Genomic DNA, 20,247 nt, shown 5'->3' on the forward strand with positions numbered 1-20,247 from the left:
AGAACGGCTCTCAGCAAACATTCGCTGATCGAGTGACCACGCCCTGACGGCCATTCCAGCCTCGTCTTCTGTGGACAGGAAACAGCCGTTCATGGGGGGAGGGGGGAGAAGGGCCCAGTGTCCAGACTGGAAGTGGCCTCAGGCCACAATGGCCACACCTCTCGTTTCTCCCTCTGCTTCCTGCAGGAGCGCCCGGGAGGCCCAGGTCCCTGAAGCCTTGCCCCACCCCCCACCGCCCAGAGAAACGCTGGGAGGGCTGCCCCGCGGACCCCAGAGGCCCTCGGGGGCGTTGGCCAGGCCCCGGCACGCCGACGGGCTGCCTGCCCGCCAGCCAGGGGCCCCACGGGTTGGGAGCCGCCGCCGCAGGCAGCCTCTCGCCCTGGGTTCGGAGCCAAGTCGTGCCAGCCTCCCGGAAGCGCTCCGGGCCCGCTGCCGGCTGCGTCTCTTCCTTGTTCCCATGACCCGGAGGTCACACGCGGGCCGAGAGGCTCCTCTCCTGCCTCAGGGGTCAGGGGTTCCCTGCCCGCCTGTGTGACCCACTCTCCAGGGGGCTGGTCCCTCTGGCGCCACTAAGGCCCCCAGTGGGGCCGGTGGCGGTCGTCGGCTGGGAGCGGGGCGCGCCGTGAGGACGGGCAGACGTGGGGTCGTCCTGTGCGTCGCCTTTGTCACGGGCCTCAGGTCCGACGCAGACATTCGGGGTCTCTCCTGTCCAGCACCCCAAGGACCCTGAGCCTTCGAAGTCCACACCCCCCGTTGCAGAAGTTTCCGTTTCTCTTGGCGCAGAAGCAGCACGTCCCTCCCCTGGCCCTGGCGCACCTCCGCCTGCCGGTTACGGCCCAGGCCCCGGTGGGGGTGACGCGGCCGGCGGTCAGGCCGCTTAGCTTTCCTCCTCTCTTTCCCCTCCCGCCATCCTGCCTCTCCAGGAGACGTCCTCTTCCAAATGGCCGAAGTCCACAGGCAGATTCAAAACCAGTTGGAGGAAATGGTGAGTCCCAGCCCCCCAGGGTGGGCCTGCAGAGGGCGGGGGGTCAGACAGGCGGACTTCCGTCCAGCGCCCACTCCCTGAGCCCCTCGCGTGCGGGGGTCCTTGCTGCCCCCCGCGTGCCCCCAGCGGTGCCGGGAGCCGAAGCCGGCACCGACGCCCATTCTCTTGGCCCAGCTGAAGTCCTTCCACAATGAGCTGCTGGCGCAGCTGGAGCAGAAGGTGGAGCTGGACGCCAGGTACCTGAGCGTAAGTGCCGCCCGCTCGGCCGCCCCCCCCCCCCCGCTCTGCCAGCCCCTTGCCCCCCGCGGGACCCCTGCCCTCCGCCGCAGGGTTTCCAGCCTCCCACGCGCGTCCCGTCCAGCGGGTCCCTTGGCCCCGGTGTTCGTGCCCGTCTGAGAGGGAGCGCAGTCCCGCGGGCGCCCCGCCTGCCGCCTCCACTGTCCCGCCTCTCGGTCGCTTCAGCAAAGACAGTGACGGGCCGTCGGCCCCCCGCGGGACCTGCGCACGCTGCCCCTGACCCACCGTGACGTCACCGTGCTCCTCGTGCCCCGTCACCCCCCTCACCCAGCCTGAGAGGAACGGGGGGCCGTGCTCTGCCGGCGCCCAGGACCCGAGTCCCCGGGGGCGGGGAGGCCAGGGCCGCGCGGGCCTGACGCGCGCTGTCGTCCGCGTCTCAGGCCGCACTGAAGAAGTACCAGACGGAGCAGAGGAGCAAGGGTGACGCGCTGGACAAGTGCCAGGCCGAGCTGAAGAAGCTGCGCAAGAAGAGCCAGGGCAGCAAGAACCCGCAGAAGTACTCGGACAAGGAGCTGCAGGTGGGCAGCCGCCCAGCAGCCTGGCCGCTTGCACCTGGGGCGCCGCTGGTGGCTCTTGGAGCCGCAGGACGTCGCGGCCCCCGGGCAGGCTTCCTCTGAGCCCTTCGTGCCTCTCCTGTGCGTGCTTTTAGGCGGGTCACCTGAGACTTCAATGGTGTCCCCAACTCTGAAGGGTAGGAGAGGCAGATGTCCCCGTGCCCTGTTGTGGGGGGCGCGTCTGACCTGTTTGTGCTCCTGTCGGGGACTCCGTCCTGAGCCCGCCGGGAGGCATGTAATGACCTCAGGAGGCCGGAGTGGCCTGGGAACTCCTCGGGGCCGAGCAGCGTGTGCCGCCGCCCTTTGGTCTTCCAGAGACCACCCCTGAGGCCCCGGCCACCATGCAGCCCAGGAAGCAGCGGGCCCGTGGAGGTGGGACCCAGCCCCCACTGGGGGCCCTCCAGCCGCCGGCGCAGGCTTCTTGGCAGAGGAGGCGGTGTTCTCAGCCCCCTGTGCCCACACCGCTGCGCGCTCAGGGCGGGGCGCTCAGGCCGGGACGCCCCAGCACGTGGGTGCAGCGTGGGCTCGTGGGAGTGGTCTCTGGGATCTCCATGTGCCCTCTGGAGCCCCCGGCCTTCCTGCTGTCCCCCTCCCCCCGCTTGGGCTTTGTGAGTGTGGAACAGCAGTCACGGGCAGAGTGGCGAGAGCCCGCCCATGCTGCCCCCCAGACCCCTCTGCTGGGCATTGCTGGAGGCCCAGGCACCTGGGCCAGTGGCCAGCGCTGCACAGAGTGGCAGTCGCTGCCCCTGAGGGGACAAATAGGGTAGGGGCTAAAGTTGATCAGACTCTCCTCCGAGGAGGGAGGGAGATCGGGAATGGCATTTGCCCGTTTGTCTGTCCATCACTGGTGGGTTCCCGTGGAGCAGGCCTGGGTCACAGCTGGCTACTCGCAAGAACTGTCAATGATTGAGACTGTGTTTTGGGATTTTGCAGAGAGTCGGTTTTAATTCTGGGTCAAGGAACCGGCACTCGGAGCCATTTGGGGCACTAACTAGGACGGAGGTTTCTGCCTAGAAGCAGGGGGTGTGCCAGGCGCCGCCCTCACGGCCCAGGGCTCTCCCCAAAACTCCAGTCACCTCTGATGGACGTGCTCACCCCGAGGCAGCCACAGTGGACGCAGTCTCTGGGGGAGCCACCCCGTGCCCAGTGGGCTGTGGGCACAGCCGCATCTGGCTTCCCATCCCCACGGCCCTGGGGCTGTCCGCCGAGCCTGTGTCCCACACCACAGGCATGCAGGGTCACTGCTCAGGCCACGGCCTGACCACAGGGTCCTCCGCGCCATGCCGACCAGCAGGCGTGGTCTCTGCGGCTTCTGACCGGGTCTGTGCTGGCCGCGGCCAGCCCCGAGGCTGCTGTTCTGGGCAGAGCCAGCCGGGTTCGGGGCACACACACCCTCCTGTCTGCACCTCCTGTGGGCCCTGGGGGGGTCGCTCCTGCTTCTGTCCCGGTTGTCCCCCCGGCCCAAGTCTGATCAGGACAAGAGCGAGCACAGGCCAGACCCTCGCCCTGGGCAGGCTGGTCTGGTAGCGCGGCGTTTGGCCACATGCTGGTGGCGGGAGCCTTGCGTGCGGCTGTCATCATCGGCCTCGGTGACAAAGGCCGGCTGTGGACAGGCCCGTGTCCCCACCGCAGTACGTCAGGACCTCACTAGGAAAAACCGGCGTGAGAAGTCAGGCCCAGGGCCCCTCGTCGGGTGGCATTGGGACACTCAGGGCCCCCTGGGGGGACTGCCCGTGGGGCAGGATGGCCAGGAAGGAGCCCCCCGCACCCACAGCTCCCCTACCTCGGGTGTGCGGGGCCCCCGGGGGTGCTGGGCTGGGCGAGCTCTCGAGGGCAGAGCCACGAGGCTGCCACGGCACGTGCCGTCTGGACTGTGCAGTTTAGCCTCCCTGCTTTCTGGGCGACGACACTGAAACCCACGGGTTTTGGACCCCAGACTCCAACAGCGTGGACCCCCGCGGCGGGGCACCCAGCCTTCGCTCCAGGGGCATGTTGGTTTGCTGAGACCCATGTCCTTGGCTCTTGGAGACAGTTTGGTGCATGGGCCGCGGGCCTTTGTTGGTGCATCCAGTTTGGGGGTGTGGACCAAAGCGGCTCCATGCTGCGTCCTGGGCCTGCAGAGTGTGGAGGTGCCGTGGGCGCACACCTGCCAGCAGGTGCTGGGCGCTGCTGCGCAGGTGTGCTGGGATGGGGTGTGGGCAGCTGCAGCCTATGGCTCTCGCCAGCCCGATGGCAGCCGTGCGCCTTGCCTAGGGGCGCTCGCTTTCCCCCGCGGGGTCCGCACTGCGTGCTCTGGTGCCTCTGAGCAGCCAGGGCCTGCGGGCCAGGCGTGTGGTCACTGTCCGCTCAGCCCCGGCCCCAGCTTCTGAGTTAGAGCGAGGTGTTAAGGGTCCCCTGATCCACTGAACCATGGCCCCGGCCGCAGCCTCACCCGTGGTCCAGCAGCTCAAGGCTTCACCCGCTGACCCCAGGCCAGCCGTGTTCCTCGCCAGGTGCCAGCGCGTTGGGCCAGGAAGGAGGCCCAAGCCTGGGTCCTGGACTGTGGTCCTCGGCAACAGCGCACGCCTGGGCCCTCGCGGTCCCTTGCGGCGCGTCCGCGAGCCGGGCTCCCTCGTGTCCCGTGGAGCAAGTTACCTGTGGCAGCAGCTGGATTCGTTCCCCGTCGTCAGCGGCGGGGCCCAGAGGGGCAGCAGCGTGGGAAAGCCGCAGAGGCCACGTCGGACGAGGCGCTGCATCTGTTCCCGCGCACCCCTCCCCCACCCTGAGTCACCACTCGCTTTGCGGGGAAGTGGAGACATATGTTCTGATCACTTTTGTCTTCTCGGATTACAGGGCTGCTCAGCCCAGGGTGACTAAGCGGGAGCAGTCTATGGGGCTCACATTCCTTCAGCTGGGTGTTTCTGCAGCACGTCGCCATGGCACCCGCTAAGCTAAGCGCAGAGCAGGCGGAGGCAGGGAGGGGCAGGGCATGAGGGCCAGGCTCAGGCCTCTGGCCGTTCGCAGGGACCTGCTGCCAAGGCATCGGAGGTGGCCAGGCCGCCTGTCGTCTTCTGCACTTTTCCAGAGAGCTCGGACGTTCCTCCTCTCTGGGGCGTCCTTGTCCCGGCCGTCCACATGGCCCAGAGCCCGCAGGAGTGGCCGTCCTCTCCTCTGCCCCCTTGAAGGTGAAGCTCCTCGCTTGGCCTAGATTTCCAGGATCTGCCTGGTGAAGCTGTGGCCTCTCCACAGGGAGTTGGCGTCCTGGAAAAGGAGGTCAGGACATTCCTCGACAGAAGGGATGGCCACCGGTCCTAGCCGGCTGGGGCTCTGCCTGGCCGCGGTGTTAGGTGTGGCACCTGGGTGAAATGCGTAGAAGGTGTCGGCCTGCTCCGGCCTCCGGCCTCCACCTGGGTCCTGCCTCTCAGGGTTGGTGCAGCTGAGGGAACGATTCTTCTGCCCACTCCCCAGGCGACGGGTCGCAGGGGAGACACTCGGGGGCCCCCAGGGCCCCTGCCAGAGCCGTGCTCTCGGCCACAGGTCCTGGCTGCCACTTGAGGCCTGCGCCGCGCCCGCGGGTCACGGGCTCATTTGGCTAAATGGAAATAAACCTTAACACGCCCCGCCCTCCCCCACCGGGACAACGCGGCCCCTGCTAACGAGGCCAGCGCCCTGCGCAGCTCGGCACACGCTGCCTCTCCCCAGTGGGCCCCAGGGATGGGAGCATCGCAGTGCGAGACGTGACCGCAACCTGGAAACCCAGAAACGCAGCAGGCGGCCGGGCGCCCGAGGGCCCGTGCTCGGAAGGAGCTGTTCTCAGCCGCGTGCCCAGGGCGCGTGCACTCGGGGGGCCGTGTGTCCCGGTGTACGCCCCCGTCCCGAGGTAACCACTCAGAGCCGGGCCTTCCCTTCCCCAGCGTCCCGTTTACGTCACAGCCGGCGTGGAGGCCACTGCTCCGGGCTGCTCGCCTGAGACCACTCACCCCCACCCCCCGCCAGGCTTGGCACTGCTGGCGCTGGGGGGTCTGGAGCGGCCCCCCGGGAGGGCAGGGCCTGGTGAGACCCCACGGGGACAGGTGGATTGGCGTTTCCCAGGGCGGGGCATAGTCGAACCCCATCGTGTCCTTCCAGAACTTTACAGGGGCATCTCCAACGGGTGCTCCCTTGTGGGCTCCTGGGTACCAAGCCAGACCTACGTGTGACAGCACAGGGACCGAGGAGGTGTCCTCGTCAAAGGCTGATCTGTGCCTGCAAAGCCACAGTGTCCCTGACAGTCCACTGTGGAGGGGGCACAGGCACGGGGCAGAGCTGGCAAGGACCTTCCAGGGCTTCCGGTCAAGGCAGGTGTTTTGCTGACAGGAGCCAGGACTCGGGCGCCCGGTGTGTGGCAGTCATCCTTCTCTTCCTCCTGAGCGAGCCCTGCCCCTTCCAGGTCTCCAGAGGGTGCGGTGGTCCCAGCCCCCGGCCTCAGGGCCCTCCTGCCCCTGCAGGCCTCTGTGGGTCTGAGCAGGGCTTCGGGTGTGACCGGTGCCCTGAGCAGGTGCCCTTCTCCACCTCAGGTGGCATCTGATGAGTCTTCACCCGCTGTGCTCCGCACAGGCCCCCAGGGTGCCCCGAATCTGCAGGCTTGCTCCCCACTTCCTCGAGCTGGGGTGCAGGGGACGTTCTGCAGGGGCAGGAGGCACTGGTAGGGCACGTTCCACAGCCGGAGGAAAAGTTCTCTGAGCTGCTGGGCAGGAGCAATGGGGGCGGGGGGCGCGAAGCGGGGGAGCGGAGCAGACTGGCCCAGGCAGCGCCCCCGGAGGCCGCAGGCCTGCATTAGACTTCTCTCCACGACTGGCACCTCGTTCCTTGAGGCTGCAGCCTTGGTCTGGGGGTAGGATAGCTATTTTGAGGCTCATTTTAGCTGCACCCTTCGGGGGGAGGTGATGGAGTTTAGTGTGGGAAGGGGGTGGTCTTCAGGGTCCTGAGTTCTCGTGACAGGGCTGGGCAGGTCCTGCCTTGGGTTGGTGTGGCTCACTTGCCATGGCAGAGCAGCACACTGGTGACAGCGCTGGGGACATGCCCACACCCGGAAGGCTGGTCCTCGCCCCTGCTGTGAGGGCGGTGGCAGGAACAGCCTGCTCTGTGCTCCCCCTCGATCGCCCACCGGCTTGGCACCGCCCACCACGCTGAGTCAGAGCCGGCGGGGGAGGCCCGTGAGTCATGCGGGGAGGCTGCCCCCTCGCGGCCTGGGCTTGCCCCTGCCAGAGAACGGAGAACTGGCTGCTCCAGGGAGGTGGGTTCTGCAAAAGCCACTCCTGGACGGGCTTCTCAGCACCCCAAGCTGCAGCCAGTGGTCTGCATCTCACGTGGACAGCCCGCTCAGGTGTGGGAGGCCATCCCCCAGTGCAGCTGGGACCCCGCAGGCCGTGCACGCAGAAGCATGGGAGGGGGGGCTCCGCAGACCCCAGCAGGAGTGGACCTGGGCTGCTGCTGCCCGCCCACAGCGGCCGCCCACGGGCCTACGTGTACTTTGTTAAGAAAGCGTCCAGCCTGCAAAATCAGAATGTTCCTGCGCGCCCAGCATCGGACAGGCGGCGGCTCCTGCATGCTGCCTGTGCCCTTGGAGTTGAGTCTGGATTAGTCTTCCGCGAGCACCCAGTGCTGGCTGAGCCCTCCTGCTCCACTGTCACAGTGGTTTTAGGTGGTCGTAACCAGGACCTGCGGGAGGTGCCGCACAGGCACGTGTGGCCACCGGATGTCACTGCATAATCGCCAGCAGGGCCCCTGCGTGTGCTGCCGTCACGGTTCAGAGGGGGCAGCAGGGTCAGGGGACATGTGCTCACAGGGCTGCCGTGCTGTAACTTCTAGTCAAATTCCATTGCCCGGAGCAGGGCACCTGGCCGAGCCCTGCGGCCGGCAGGCTGGGAGGTGTCCTCCACCTCCGTGGGCGGGGCCAGCAGTCACTCGTCCTCCGCGGCCCCCCGCGCACCTTCCCGCCAGCTCCCCTCTTCCTCCCCGCCGCATGCCTGTCAAAGTGCCGGGGCCACTGTCCTGTGCCCTCCTGTGGTCAGGGTTTGCTTGTGCCACTTTATGGCCGTTTAAAGTTTTGTTAAAATAGTATTTTTACCAGTTTTAAGTTGAGGGGCAGTAAGTACGATAACATCGTTGCGCAGCCATCACCACTCCCCGACTCCAGAATTCATCACCCCAAGCTGACCCTCTGTCCACACTGGACGTCAACTACCCCCACGCCCTGGCCCACCCTCCACTTCCTGTCCCTCCATCTCACTGCTCTGGCCTTGGGGCGTCTCGATGTAGTTCCTCGGGTCTAGAGTTTCTGGAAATCGGCAGTTGGGTCTGGAGACGTGGTCAGGTCGAGGTCCTCATTCGACAGAACCTTTGTGAGTGTGTCGGTCAGGGCTGGCCTGGCGCAAGGGTGGCTGGAGCCAGAGCTGGGGTGTTGGGGCTGCATAGTCCCCCACCCCGAGCCCTGGTGGCCAGGCGGGAGGTGGGTGCGCACTGCTTTCCCGGGTCCAGGGCTGGCTGGGCTGGCTGCCTCTACGCGGCGGCCGCGGCCGCCCAGCGGCTTCTCAGCCTCTCGCGGCAGCACCCGGCATCGCTGGATGCCGCCCTGTCACCAGCTCACCTGCGGCCCCTCCCCCCCCAGTACATCGACGCCATCAGCAGCAAGCAGGGCGAGCTGGAGAGCTACGTGTCCGACGGCTACAGGACGGCGCTCACCGAGGAGCGGCGCAGGCTGTGCTTCCTGGTGGAGAAGCAGTGCGCCGTGGCCAAGAGCTCCGCCGCCTACCACGCCAAGGTGAGGCCGCGCCCGCGCCGCGATGGGTGCCCCGCCGCACGGAGCCTCCGTGCCTTCCGGCTTCCCCGGGGAGCCTTCTGGAAGGAGCATGACCGGGTCAGGCTGCAGACGTGTTTAGACTCTCATTAGGCATCTGCCAGGTGGCTTCTGAGAACAGGTGCGCCGACAGCCCGAGGGCGAGCTCCTCCCAGGGGCCGCAGCGCCAGGACCCCTCGCAGAGGCCACCTTAGCCCCAGGGCAGCAAGATCCATGGCCCACAGGCAGGACCTGGAACCTTCTGGAGCATTCCGAGAACTCAGAAGGGATAGTCAGGCAGCCGAGCTAACCAGGGAGGCCCTAGCTCACATCACGCCTCTATGCAGGGGTTTCTGCAGACCAGCGGGTGCTCACACACACGTGCACACATGCACACACATGTGCACACACACAGACACACACGCCGGACCCGAGACTCTGCTCTGGTCCCCATGGCCAAGCTACCAAGGAGGCAGAGGCCCACCCCCCATGGAGGCTCTTGCCTGCCTGGGCCTGCCCGAAGGCCGCTGTCCCAGGTGCAAAGCGAGGACAGTGACAGGCCTTGCGTCCCCTGTGGGAGCTGGGAGGGCTCGCTTGCAGCCAGAGCGGGGGAGCAGGCGCAGCCTCCACCTGCAGGCTGGGCGCCCACGCGGTGTTGGGAGCAGGGCTGGCTGCACCGCCCACAGCGCTCCAGACGGGCTTTGGCGGGCGTCTGCGCCCTCTGGTGGCAGCCAGGCGCCGAAGGCAGAAAGCCGGAGTCCTCCAAGAGCACCGCCTCTCCCGGGTGACAGCCGAGACTTCCCAGGGAGGTGGACCTGCTCCACCCCCGTCTGTCCAGGGCACCAAGGCAGGGCCTCCCGGCCCAGGCACAGCGGCCGCCCCCGGGCGTTTCCCTGGTCCATGGATTCAGAGCCGACAGCAGCAGGAGTGTCATCACCTGGCAGGAGCCCTGGGCCTCGCACGGGGCATCTCAGGCCCGAAGCCACTCGGGAGCATTGAGGGTGTCCCTGCTGGTACTGGGTCCTGCTGGCTTTTGTCGCCACCACCCCAGACCCATCAACTGTCTCAACCAGGAAGCAGATAATAAACATTTCCGGTTGGGCTGTAGGCCATGGAGGCTGCCACAGAGGTCACGTAAATGAGCAGTTAAATCTTAGTCACAAACTAAGTGTCCAGTCCTGGGGCCTGGTGTGCTGGCCCGTGGTCGGAACTGGCCGCTGGTGGAGGGCCACGGCCTGCTCAGAAGGGCTGTCCCAGCATCTTCCAGTTCTCCCGTGCGGGTCCCCTCCCCGCGCAGACAGCCGGGCCTGACCGTGCCGGGCCCCTCCCCACCGTCCATCCTCGTCCCTCGTCTTCCTGGCATCTCGACATTTGTCCACTAAGGGTTTGCCCGTTCGCTGGCTGACCGTGGGAGCACATGTCTGTCTTTGGGCCCTGGAGGGGCCCCTACCCGTGTGGGGTGTCACGTTAAGAGCCCCCCAGTGCCTGGTGAGGGCCGGGGCTGCATCTGTGCGCTCCGCGGCAGGCCCTGCAGGTCGGGCCCCCGGGTGTGCCAGTGGCCGGAGCCTGCGGTCTGCCCTGACTCGCTGGCTCTGCTTCCTCCCAGGGCAAGGAGCTGCTGGCACAGAAGCTGCCGCTGTGGCAACAGGCCTGCGCCGACCCCAACAAGGTCCCCGACCGCGCCGTGCAGCTGATGCAGCAGATGGCCAGCAGCAACGGCGCCATCCTGCCCGGCGCCCTGTCGGCCTCCAAGTCCAACCTGGTCATCTCAGACCCCATTCCTGGGGCCAAGCCCCTGCCGGTGCCCCCTGAGCTGGCCCCGTTTGTCGGGGTGAGTCTGGGGTCCAGAAAGCTTTGTGGGCGTGGGGGGACGGCCCCCCTTCGCAGCAGCAGGGAGCGAGGGGCCCTCTCGCAACTCGTGCCCTTGCCGCCTCTTCCCCACAGCGGCTGTCGGCCCAGGAGAACACAACCATCATGAATGGCGTCTCGGGCCCCGACAGCGAGGACTACAGCCCCTGGGCTGACCGCAAGGTGGCACAGCCCAAGTCCTCGTCTCCTCCGCAGCCACAGACCAAGCTGAGCGACTCCTACTCCAACACGCTGCCCGTGCGCAAGAGCGTGGCCCCGAAGAACAGCTATGCCGCCGGTGAGTCAGGGTCCCCGGGGGGCTCGGGGACTCCCCCGGGGACGTGTATGCAGCGTACAGCACCCAGGGCCCCCTTTGAGACTGTCCTGCGCCCTCTGGCGAGCAGTGGGGCTGTGAACACGAGCAGGGTGGGACCGGGCGCAGATGGATGGTGCTGGGCAGGTGTCGGCGGATGATGGGGTGCTCCCGCCCGCAGGCCCCTGTGCTCTGCTGGGGCCACGCTATTCAGGGCTCCTCAGGGTCCTAGCCGAGGCTAGGACCCTGGTAGTGGATGGGGGGCTGAGGCTCACCCTCACCCCCAAGGCCCAGGTTCTTCCAAAGTCTGAATCCGCACAGACTGGAGGCTGGCGGCTGTCACCGGGGGGCCATCCACCTCCGGGCCCCCAGGCTTCTGGTGCACCACGCAGGCCGCCGAGCTGACGGGGGGTGGGGGGTGGCTGCACCTGAGCGTTCGCTCACACCTGCCCCGTGCCCCAGCAGCAGAGAACAAGACGCTGCCCCGCTCCAGCTCCATGGCAGCCGGCCTGGAGCGCAACGGCCGCCCACGGGTCAAGGCCATCTTCTCCCACGCGGCCGGTGACAACAGCACCTTGCTGAGCTTCAAGGAGGGCGACCTCATCACCCTGCTGGTGCCCGAGGCCCGGGACGGCTGGCACTACGGCGAGAGCGAGAAGACCAAGATGTGAGTGCGTCCAGCCCTGAGCCCGGTCCTTTCTCAGACCGACGGTCGCGCTGACCCGCTGGCACTGCAGAAAACCCGGGCGGCACAGACACACCCGCCGGGGCTTCTCGCCCGCGGCGGCCTCCACCGTCTGTCTAGCCCCGTCCTGCTCACCCCCTCCCCCGTCACCCGGCCCCGGCCCCGTGTGTCTAGTGCCCTCCCTGCGGTCCGCGGTGCGGCTTCCCAGCCGGGAGAGGCCAGCCTCCACCTTCCCCGGGGGCAGGGGCTCCCGAAGTCACGTCGGGTCCCACAGGTCGGGCCTTCGGTATAACATTTGTTGCCGAGAGGCCATGGCAGCATCTTGCTCTTGCTGGACCTGGGGGCTGCTGGTTGGGGGCCACCCTCATGTCTAGATGCATCTGTTGGTCACACGAGAGCCCCCGCTGGGGCAGAATCACGTGTGGCTGCCCCACCAGGGAGAAGGGGCCACATGCAGCTCTGCAGTAGCCTCCAGGCACCCAGAGTGGCCTCGGAGGGGCTCTGAGGAGCAGGGTCCCCAGTGGGCACCTTGTTCCCAGTCACACGCCTGCCTCCCTCCCAGGCGGCCCCTCTGGCGAGGGTTGGAGGCCCTGCCTGGCCGGGCTGCCGTGAGGAGCAGCGCCCCTGTTCTGCCTGGGTCCCCAGCCTCCAGGAGAGGTGGCTGCCAGAGCTCCCGTCCAGGGCGGGCCAGCTCAGAGCTGGCTGTACCCCGGCCGTAGGCTGGGGCTCCTGGTCTCCCTGGAGTACACGCGTGTGCTCCCTCCACAGGCACGTGCAGGGGGGCCGGAGGCCGCCAGGCCCGGGGCCCCACACGGGGACCCGCTCCCCAGCACACTTTCACCTGGGCCTTGTGTTGCAGGCGGGGCTGGTTCCCCTTCTCCTACACCAGGGTGCTGGACAGCGACGGCAGTGACAGGTTGCACATGAGGTGAGTGCGCCAACCCCAGGGAGTTGTCCCTTAGCTCTGGCTGTGGTGACAGTGGGGGACTGTGGCCGAGCACCTCTCAGAGTCGCCCCGAGCCCTCTCGGCACAGAGCTTGGCTGGGCTTCCAGTGCCTTCTCAGCCCTGGCCGTGCTGCTGGGTGCAGAGGTGCTCTGTGGGGAGGGGTCTGAGCGCCCCAGAGGCCATCGGGCGCCGCGTGGGGTGGCCCTGTCTGCGGCCTGTCGGGGTCGGGGCTCCACACCCACACTGGGCCCAGGCCCTGCAGGCAGAGTATGCACATGAGGCCCCAGGTATCTCCCATGAGGCCCCGAGATCCCCTCGCCCTCGTGGGAGCCACGGAAGGGCCGAGCGGCCGCGGGGGCAGAGTCGCCTCGGCCCCGCAAGCCTCCCGGGTCCCTCCTGGCACGCCTGGCCGCGGGCCACACAGCGAGTGCGGCCGCCAGCCAGGCCGCAAGGGCAGCCTTCGTCCCCCCCTTTGAGGGGCTGAGGCGCGGGGCGCCAGGCCTCGCAGGGTGCCGGCTAGGCCAGCCTGGCCTTGAGCGCCGCCCCTGTGCCCCCGCAGCCTGCAGCAGGGGAAGAGCAGCAGCACGGGCAACCTCCTGGACAAGGACGACTTGGCCCTCCCGCCGCCCGACTACGGTGCGTCGTCCCGAGCCTTCCCCGCACAGGCGGCCAGCACCTTCAAGCAGAGACCCTACAGCGTGGCGGTGCCCGCCTTCTCCCAGGTGAGCGGCAGGGGCCTCCGTCCCCAGGGGCCGTGGCTGCGGGTGTGGCCGCAGCACCCCACCACGGGCCGCGCCCCCGCTCCGTGTCTCGGGGGCGACGCCCTCCCAGCCTCGGCTCCGCGGGAGGCACAGCGGTCCGTCTGCTGTCCTTGCCTCTGCCTGGGGCGTCACCGGCCTGGAGACGGCTTTGGCCGCTGCCTCGCAGGGAGGGCGAAGGGTGGATGGTCGGGCAGGGGAGCCGGGCTGACAGAGGCCACTGCGGAGCCGGGCTGACAGAGGCCACTGCGGAGCCTGGAACCCAGGGAGCTTGGTGTCCAGAGCTCTTCCCCGAGAGCCATGGCTCTTGAATCGTGGGGCCAAGCTCGGACGGCCACCTGCCACTCCGAGCTGGGGTGTAGTGGGACCTTCAGCCAGAGGCTGATCTAGTCTGGGGGAGGCGTGGCGCCTCAGGGTCCCAGGGCCAGCTTGCTGGGCAGTGAGATGCTCGGGCCCCCCAGCCCCACCCGGGCCTGTGGCACAGCCGTCTGGCAGCTCCTGAGCACTGCCCAGTGCTCTCACTCCCTGGGCTCTGGGTTTGGTTCCGGTGCTGAGAGCTGGGGAAGGTGTCCCCAGCACCCCTCGATGGGTCCAGGGCAGGCCAGCAGAGACGTTAACAGCTGTTCATAGGCCAGGTTCCAGCCCCATTCCAGTGGGTCTCCTCCTGGGACAGTGGCACCAGGCCCTGGGCCAGGAAGCTGCAGCTGGGGCCTGGAGACTCGGGGACGCTCTGCCCAGGGGCCAGCCCAGGCTTGCTCGGGCGGGTCTGCCGATAACCATCCGCCGTGCCGCCCTCCCCACGCCGGTCTCTGTCAGCCCGGCTCCCCTGCCCCACCCTCCGGCCATCACCCCCTCCCTGCAGATGTCACAGATTTGGGGTTCCCTTACCTGACCTGAGACTGTCATCTCGCCGCGACCTCACCTGCTCAGGTGTTGTGCACGTGACCTGCAGGTGCTCTCCTGGCTCTGGCGCACGCAGGGCCCCTGGCTGCCTGCTGTGGGAGACGTGGCAGGGGCTGTGGGTGATCTGTCTTCTGCGTGGCACGAGTGTGAGGTCACGCACAGAATTGTCAGCCGCTGTCCAGACGCGGCAGCCCCATGAATTTGGGAGATCACGTGACTCGGCCCTCGGCTGCAGGCGGCAGCGCACAGGCTGGGGTCAGAAGGGGCTCCTGCAGACCCCGCCTCCGCCCGGCCTCTGCCTGACCAGTCTGCTTTTCCTCCTCAGGGTCTGGATGACTACGGGGCACGGGCCGTGAGCAGGTAAGGGCTTTCAGAATCGTCCTTGGGAAGTGGGTGACAGGGAGTGGCCCCCCAGAGGCTGGGGTGGCCCCCTCTCCCCCAGCTTTCTCTGCGGGGGCCTGGCTGGAGACCACTGCAGTCTGCGCTCCATGTCAGGGTGAGCAGGGCCCAGGCGCCGATTTCTGTGCCCATCCTCCGGCTTCTAGGCCTCCGCAGGGCAGGCCCTTAGGGCAGGGTCCCCTGTCCTGAGGCAGCAGCGTGGGGTCCCGTGATGTCGCCCATGGGAAGCGGCCCCTCGCAGAGCTGTCCCCGCACTCTGCATGGTTGTGTGGAGGCAGGCGCTTCTGCGGGAGCCTAGCCTGGCCCGGCCGCTCTGCGCTCCGTTCTCAAGCAGCAGGGCCCTGTCCTGGCCGGGCCCGCTCTGGGCAGCCCTTGCTCCTCCCTGGCGTCTGGCCCGCCTCGTTCACTCTCGGCCAGGGGCTTCCGCCCTCCTGCTCGGCTCCCCAGAACCGGCCCCGGCCCACACAGGCGGCTGGGGGCAGCTGCCTCCTGTGCCCCGCCCCAGGCTCAGCCCGTCTGGCTCGGGGCTGTGCCCGTCCCCAGCCCCCCCAGGGCCCAGGGGCCCTGTGGCCCGCGGCCCTGAGCGCGGAGGCGGCTGCCGCGGGGCCGTGCGGCCGCAGCTGTCCTGTGCTTTGTTCCGCAGCGGCAGTGGCACGCTGGTGTCCACAGTGTGAGGACGCTGACCACGGGCAGCCGCTGCTCGGAAGAGCTCCCGCCCCCCACCCGTCTGGGCTCCATCAGTCTCTCCTCAGCTCTCGTCGGTTTGTTCTCGGGTCGTTTTCCTTCCCACCTGCCCCCTCCCGCCTTTCGGTTGGTGACCCCAGACTCTGCGATCCCCAGAGTCCATGGTGCTGCCCCACATCTGCTCCCATGTTCACACACGCCCCCAGCCCGTGCGCCCCGCCAGGCGGGACCGGCCGGCCGGGCGGCGCGGGCGGCGTCCTCGCCTCTGCTCCCCGTCTGCTGCGTTCGTGACGCGCTGTCCCTTTGCAAAGGCTCGTCGCGAGCCAGCTCTAAAGTCTGAAGAAAAAGAAAAATCTCAAAAAAAAGTCAAAAAGCTGAAAAACAGGAAAAGGACTTTTTTTTTCCTGAAAACAAAAACATGCATGGACTCCGGTGTTCGTACTGTTATTTCTGCATCTGACCCCGGCGCACGCTGGCAGCTGTGTCGGGAAGGGGGGCACTGGGGCCCCCCAGGGGCTCGCGGCCGTGGGCGCCCGTCCGCTGGCCGCACCCGCTCGGGCCTCCTGAGGAAGCTGGCCGCTCCTGTGAGGGAGGCCGCGGCCGGCCCCCGAGGGCTTCCTTCGCGTGGACGCTGCTGGACGGTGCGCAGAGACGGAGCGCGGGCGGCTCCTTCGGCGTGGCGGCCTCACGCAGTGCGCCGTGGGGAGGGCCCGCGGCCATTCCAAAGACCTCCAGAGACCGCCCCGGCCCACCCTGGGGACCGGTTCCTCAACCAGCCTCGTGAGGGAGTCGAGGCGGCCGGCAGGAGGGCGGCCGGGCACTCTGCGCACACGCCTGCCGCCCAGGGGGCACGGGCGGCCCTGCCCCGTCCCCCTAAACGCTCTCGTCTTTTTGTGTGTCTTGGTGACTTCAGAAAGAGACGTGCTGGACTCAGTGGCTACTGGTATTGCTTCTTCACCCCCTGACTCTGGGACGTGAGCGAGGGCGCAGCCCCGCTCGGCCCCTCCTGCGGCGGCGGCCGGAAGCCGCGGACGCTCCTTTCCGATGTGGCTTAGCAGAGCCCGCTCGCCCCTGGACTAGGGCGTGGCTGGTCGTGCTCGTGACGAGCCGCTCAAGACGCAGACCGTTCTGCATTCAGGGAAGAGACGAGCCGGAATGCGGACCGGTGTGAGCGAGCCACCGCGCCGTGTCCTCAAACCCAGGGATTCCGCGCTCAGTGGGCGAGCGTGGGCACAGACTGCGCAACTCGCACGAAGACGGAAACTGCTGACGACGTTTTTCCTGTTTCCTTTCCTCTTTTTTTTTTTTTAATCTGATTTGTGCCCTGTGCTACAGTTGTTGGAATAAAAGTTTTATTTATTGCATCGAGTTGGGTGTGGCGCCTCTTTCCAGCCCTGCGTGTACCTGGGCGTGCAGACGGCGCCGGCCCACACCTGTGGCGGCCCCCGGGACCCAGGGACGCCCAGCCTGGGCCGGGCTGCGGTGACTGCCACTGCCGTGTGCTTGCAGGCGCCCTCGGGGGCTGGAGCCCCGGCTCTCGCCCTGTGGCCGTTGCCACGGGCTCCCGGCAGTGCGCTCCAGCCCGACGGCCCCGCGAGCCTCCGTGTCCCCTGGGTGTCCCCACTGCCGCCCGCACCTGCAGCCTCTGTGTTTCCTTGCAGCACCAACGTGGAAGTGGCCAGGTTCTGAGCCGCCCCGTCTAGTCAGTAAGTGCCCGGCTTTCTCGTGCTGGTCAGTCTGCATTTGCAGTGGCTCTGGACAGACCCTCTGGCCTCAGCCCGATGGGCAAGGTGGGGCCCGGGGGTCAGCCAGCCTGCTCTTCTGGGGGCTCCTGGCCTTTGCTTCCCTTGGATCGCTCCTCGGGCTCACGGTTTCCTTTCTTGGGGCGCTTGTGGGGCTCACATGCCGCTCCACCTCGTTGCCCGCGGCCCTGTCCCCGCTGCTGGGTGCGGGTCTGGCCTGGCCCCCTTTGTGGGTCTCCCTCCTCCCTCCGCGGGTGCTTCGGCCACAGTGAGGGGGGAGCCTGGTGATCAGCTGCAAGGCCATCTCGGGGGACCCCTTCGGCTCCACATCCCCTGTGGGTCAGCGCCTGGCTCCCGGGTAGGTGAGTGTCGCAGCCCCGAGGGCGTGGGACCCAGGAACGTGCGCCCTGCTGGAGACGGTGTGGCGGCTCTGCTGCCCACTCTGCCTGGCCTCGGCCTCGGCCCCGACGCAGCTCCACCGTGCTGTACCGACTTCCCAGGCCAGGCTCCAGGCCACCACGCCTGATGCCCTCGCGGCGATTGCCTCCGACCTCTCCTGGTGGCGGTCCTTTCCTGTCCTCAGAAAGAAAGCACCAACCGCCAGCAGGAGACGGGGAGCCCCCCTGCTTGGCCCCTGTGCCATCCCTGTCCCTCCCCTATGTATTCCCTGAGGGGGTCCCCGTGTGGCTGGCACCTCGATTCTCTGTAAAGGATGGTGACCGCTTTGCCCCATCGGACAGGACAGCCAGGCCACCCCAGCAGACAGGACGTGCTCTCCTGTCACTGCCTTTGTGTTGGCGAGCGAGTTCTGGGAAGTTCTGGAGACAAGCGTTCCTGAAGTCTGGGAAGCATGTAGAAATGCCTGCGGCCGACCCTAGGCAACCCCTTTCCTTGCCTCCAGGATCCTGAGTGGCTTGTGTCTGCCACCCAGAACTGTGCAGGTCTCACCTCTGCTGCCCGCGACCCCTCCAAGCTGGGGGGACCAAGTCATTCTCGCCACCGGTGGCCCCGGAGGGACAGGCTTGGGGACCATGTCCCTAGGTGTAGGGCAGACCCCAGGAGCACGGAGCACAGTATCACCAGCTGGTGTCCCGCTGCACAGCGGCCGGGACAGGACAGTGGTCTGACGTGTCGGAGGCGCGTCTGGCTGGCCGAGGGACCCTGCCCGGCTTCGCTGGCGCCCGCAGCTGGGGCGCGGGCCGAGCGCGAGAACGACTGCCCCGCAAGAGGCTGGCTCTGCGGCGCCGGAAAAGCCACCTGGTCTGAAGAGGAGAAGGTCGGGGAGGAAGCGGAAACCTACGTGACAGTCGCCCTCGGCACGTGCGCTGCCCGGGACTCGCCGGAGGACAGAAGCCACACGCGTGAAGACGGGGCTGTGCTTGGAACCCCATTTCTCGTTCCCAAGCGGATTCACACAGGGTCCCAGAGGGTCCCCCAGCAGCCACGCCGCGTGTCATGCGAGTGGAGCCGAAAGCTGCCCGACCACAGGGCTCAGCAGCGGCTCGGGGACGGGACGCTGCTGTGCAGTGACCCTGAGGGCTGCGCTCGGGGCGCTGCGGCCCCCTCCACCTCCGTGGAAGGCCCCGGGCGCGTCCGGCTCGGGCCTGTTAGCCCTCCCCGCCCAGGACTGCCGGCCTGCTGCGCCGCTAAACGCCGCTGCGGGCCACGCCCATGTCCTCGCCCGGGGGTCCCTAACGGGGCGGCTGTCAGGGCCAGAGCTGTGCCCTGGGAGCCCCCACCGGCGGACAGAGCCTGGACAGCTGACCGGAGGGGCTCTGCGCCCCTGGCTCCGCGCTCTGCCCGCACAGGCGGGGCGTGCGGACTCGCGGGCGTCCACCGCGGTGCTGGGAGGAAGCCTGGCCTGCAGCCCGCCCGGCAGGGACCGGGGTCCGCGGGGCGGGAGGGTCTGCAGGGGGCCTCGGGTCGCACTCTCCTTAACCCCCGCCCCTGCCCGGGGTCACGCAGGTGCCTTCCCAGCGTTGCGCGTGAGTTCCAGAGGTGGTAGGCACCCTTGGGTGCTGAAGAGTGGGAGTGTCCCACCCACCGGGGGTCTCTGGCCTGTGCCTCGAGGGCTCGGAGGGAGTGGGACGGGAGACCTGCAGTGTTTGCGACGGCTGCCCCCTCGGAACCTGCAGCGTGGACGGCTCCACGCCACTGTGTATGGGAGGAGATGACCGGGAGCCCTCTGGGTGGGGGCCTGTCCGGCCCTGCACTCCCCCTGTGGCCTGGCCGACGACGCCCTTTGCCAGTGACCTTTCCGACGAGGGTGCAGGTGTCAGGCAGGAGCGCTGGGGTCTGCCGCCCAGACACACTGGGCCCCTGCGCCGGCGGTGGGCAGCACAGGAGCCGCTCTCCCTCTCTGCGGCACGGGGTTGCACCCCTTCCTCTGCTCAGTCCCCAGTTCTATGGGGACACACCTCTGTGGCCAGCTCCCCAGGACCTCCCCACCTTGACACTGGTTAGGGACAGTCGAGGGCACAGAGCCCTCTAGAACCACAGTCGAGGTGACAGCAAGGGCACGGGCCGCCCTGTGTCCTCTGCCCCAGGGCCAGACGTCGTCGGCCATGGCCGACCTGGCCTTGGGAAGCCCTGGGTGGCCTCGCCCGTGGCTGGCTCGGCCGAAGCCCGTCTGCACAGATCAGAGCCACAGAGGGCCCCGCGCGAGCAGACCCTGGGCCCCAGCGGGCCGGGAGCAGCGTTTCATCGGGGCTGTGAGGCAATGCACAAAGATGTCACCGAGCAGTGCTGGACGCCGTCCTGGAGGCGCAGCGGCCGTCCGCGATGGCCTCCTCCGCCCAGTGCGTCACCCTTTCACACGCTCGGGCCGGAGTGTGCCAGTTCTTTAGAAAACACCAAGTCCTCGGATGACAGGGCAGCGTCCCTGCCTCACGGGCCCTCTTCCCGCGGACGCCGGCCAGAGTGCCTCCCGCCCCAGGTAACGGCTGCAGAGCCGAGCACGTCACCGGGAGTGTGGTCCCGTCCATGCCAGCCCCGTGTGTCCCATGTGCCATCCGTGCTGTCACCCCTGGAGCCGCCTGATGTCCCCCGGTCTGCTGTCCTGTGCTGTCCCCGTCTGGCGGCTCCTCCTGAGCCTCCAGGGACTTGAGGACAGGCTTCCGCAAGGACCAGGCTGGACACGGGCCCCGTGCTCATCCCGTTCCATTTCCTCTTGTCTGGCCAGTCCATCCGTGCATCGTCTGTGGCCTTGGGCGTGCAGGGGAGGATGTGGTACCCTGGGGTGACAGGTGGCTGACCCCTCAGTGGGGCGGGTGGTCAGCCCCTCTGCAGGGGGCGGCAGGCATCCCCCGCCAGTGTGCGTGCGCCTCGGGCCTGTGGT

General features: G+C 68.0%; 1 protein-coding gene across 5 annotated transcripts in view; it reads left to right on the plus strand.

The window, feature by feature from the left end:
* Positions 1-20,247, plus strand: part of BAIAP2 (BAR/IMD domain containing adaptor protein 2) — a 47,802-nt gene that overhangs the window by 26,751 nt on the left and 804 nt on the right. Inside the window, exons 4-14 of one of the 5 annotated variants that reach the window (XM_016143323.2) lie at positions 924-985; positions 1,160-1,231; positions 1,663-1,800; positions 8,465-8,617; positions 10,239-10,463; positions 10,577-10,778; positions 11,259-11,460; positions 12,338-12,406; positions 12,984-13,146; positions 14,411-14,445; positions 16,830-16,874. In XM_016143323.2, coding sequence (XP_015998809.1) covers positions 924-985; positions 1,160-1,231; positions 1,663-1,800; positions 8,465-8,617; positions 10,239-10,463; positions 10,577-10,778; positions 11,259-11,460; positions 12,338-12,406; positions 12,984-13,146; positions 14,411-14,445; positions 16,830-16,857 — 1,349 coding nt within the window. In that variant the 3' untranslated portion in view covers positions 16,858-16,874. Of the gene's footprint in view, positions 1-923; positions 986-1,159; positions 1,232-1,662; positions 1,801-8,464; positions 8,618-10,238; positions 10,464-10,576; positions 10,779-11,258; positions 11,461-12,337; positions 12,407-12,983; positions 13,147-14,410; positions 14,446-15,127; positions 16,537-16,829; positions 16,875-20,247 lie in introns of those variants that run through there. The other 4 variants (XM_016143321.2, XM_036222619.1, XM_016143320.2 and 1 more) reach the window with 4 other exon arrangements.

Source organism: Rousettus aegyptiacus, unplaced genomic scaffold (genome assembly GCF_014176215.1).
Source record: "Rousettus aegyptiacus isolate mRouAeg1 unplaced genomic scaffold, mRouAeg1.p scaffold_m13_p_6, whole genome shotgun sequence".
NCBI lineage: Eukaryota > Metazoa > Chordata > Mammalia > Chiroptera > Pteropodidae > Rousettus > Rousettus aegyptiacus.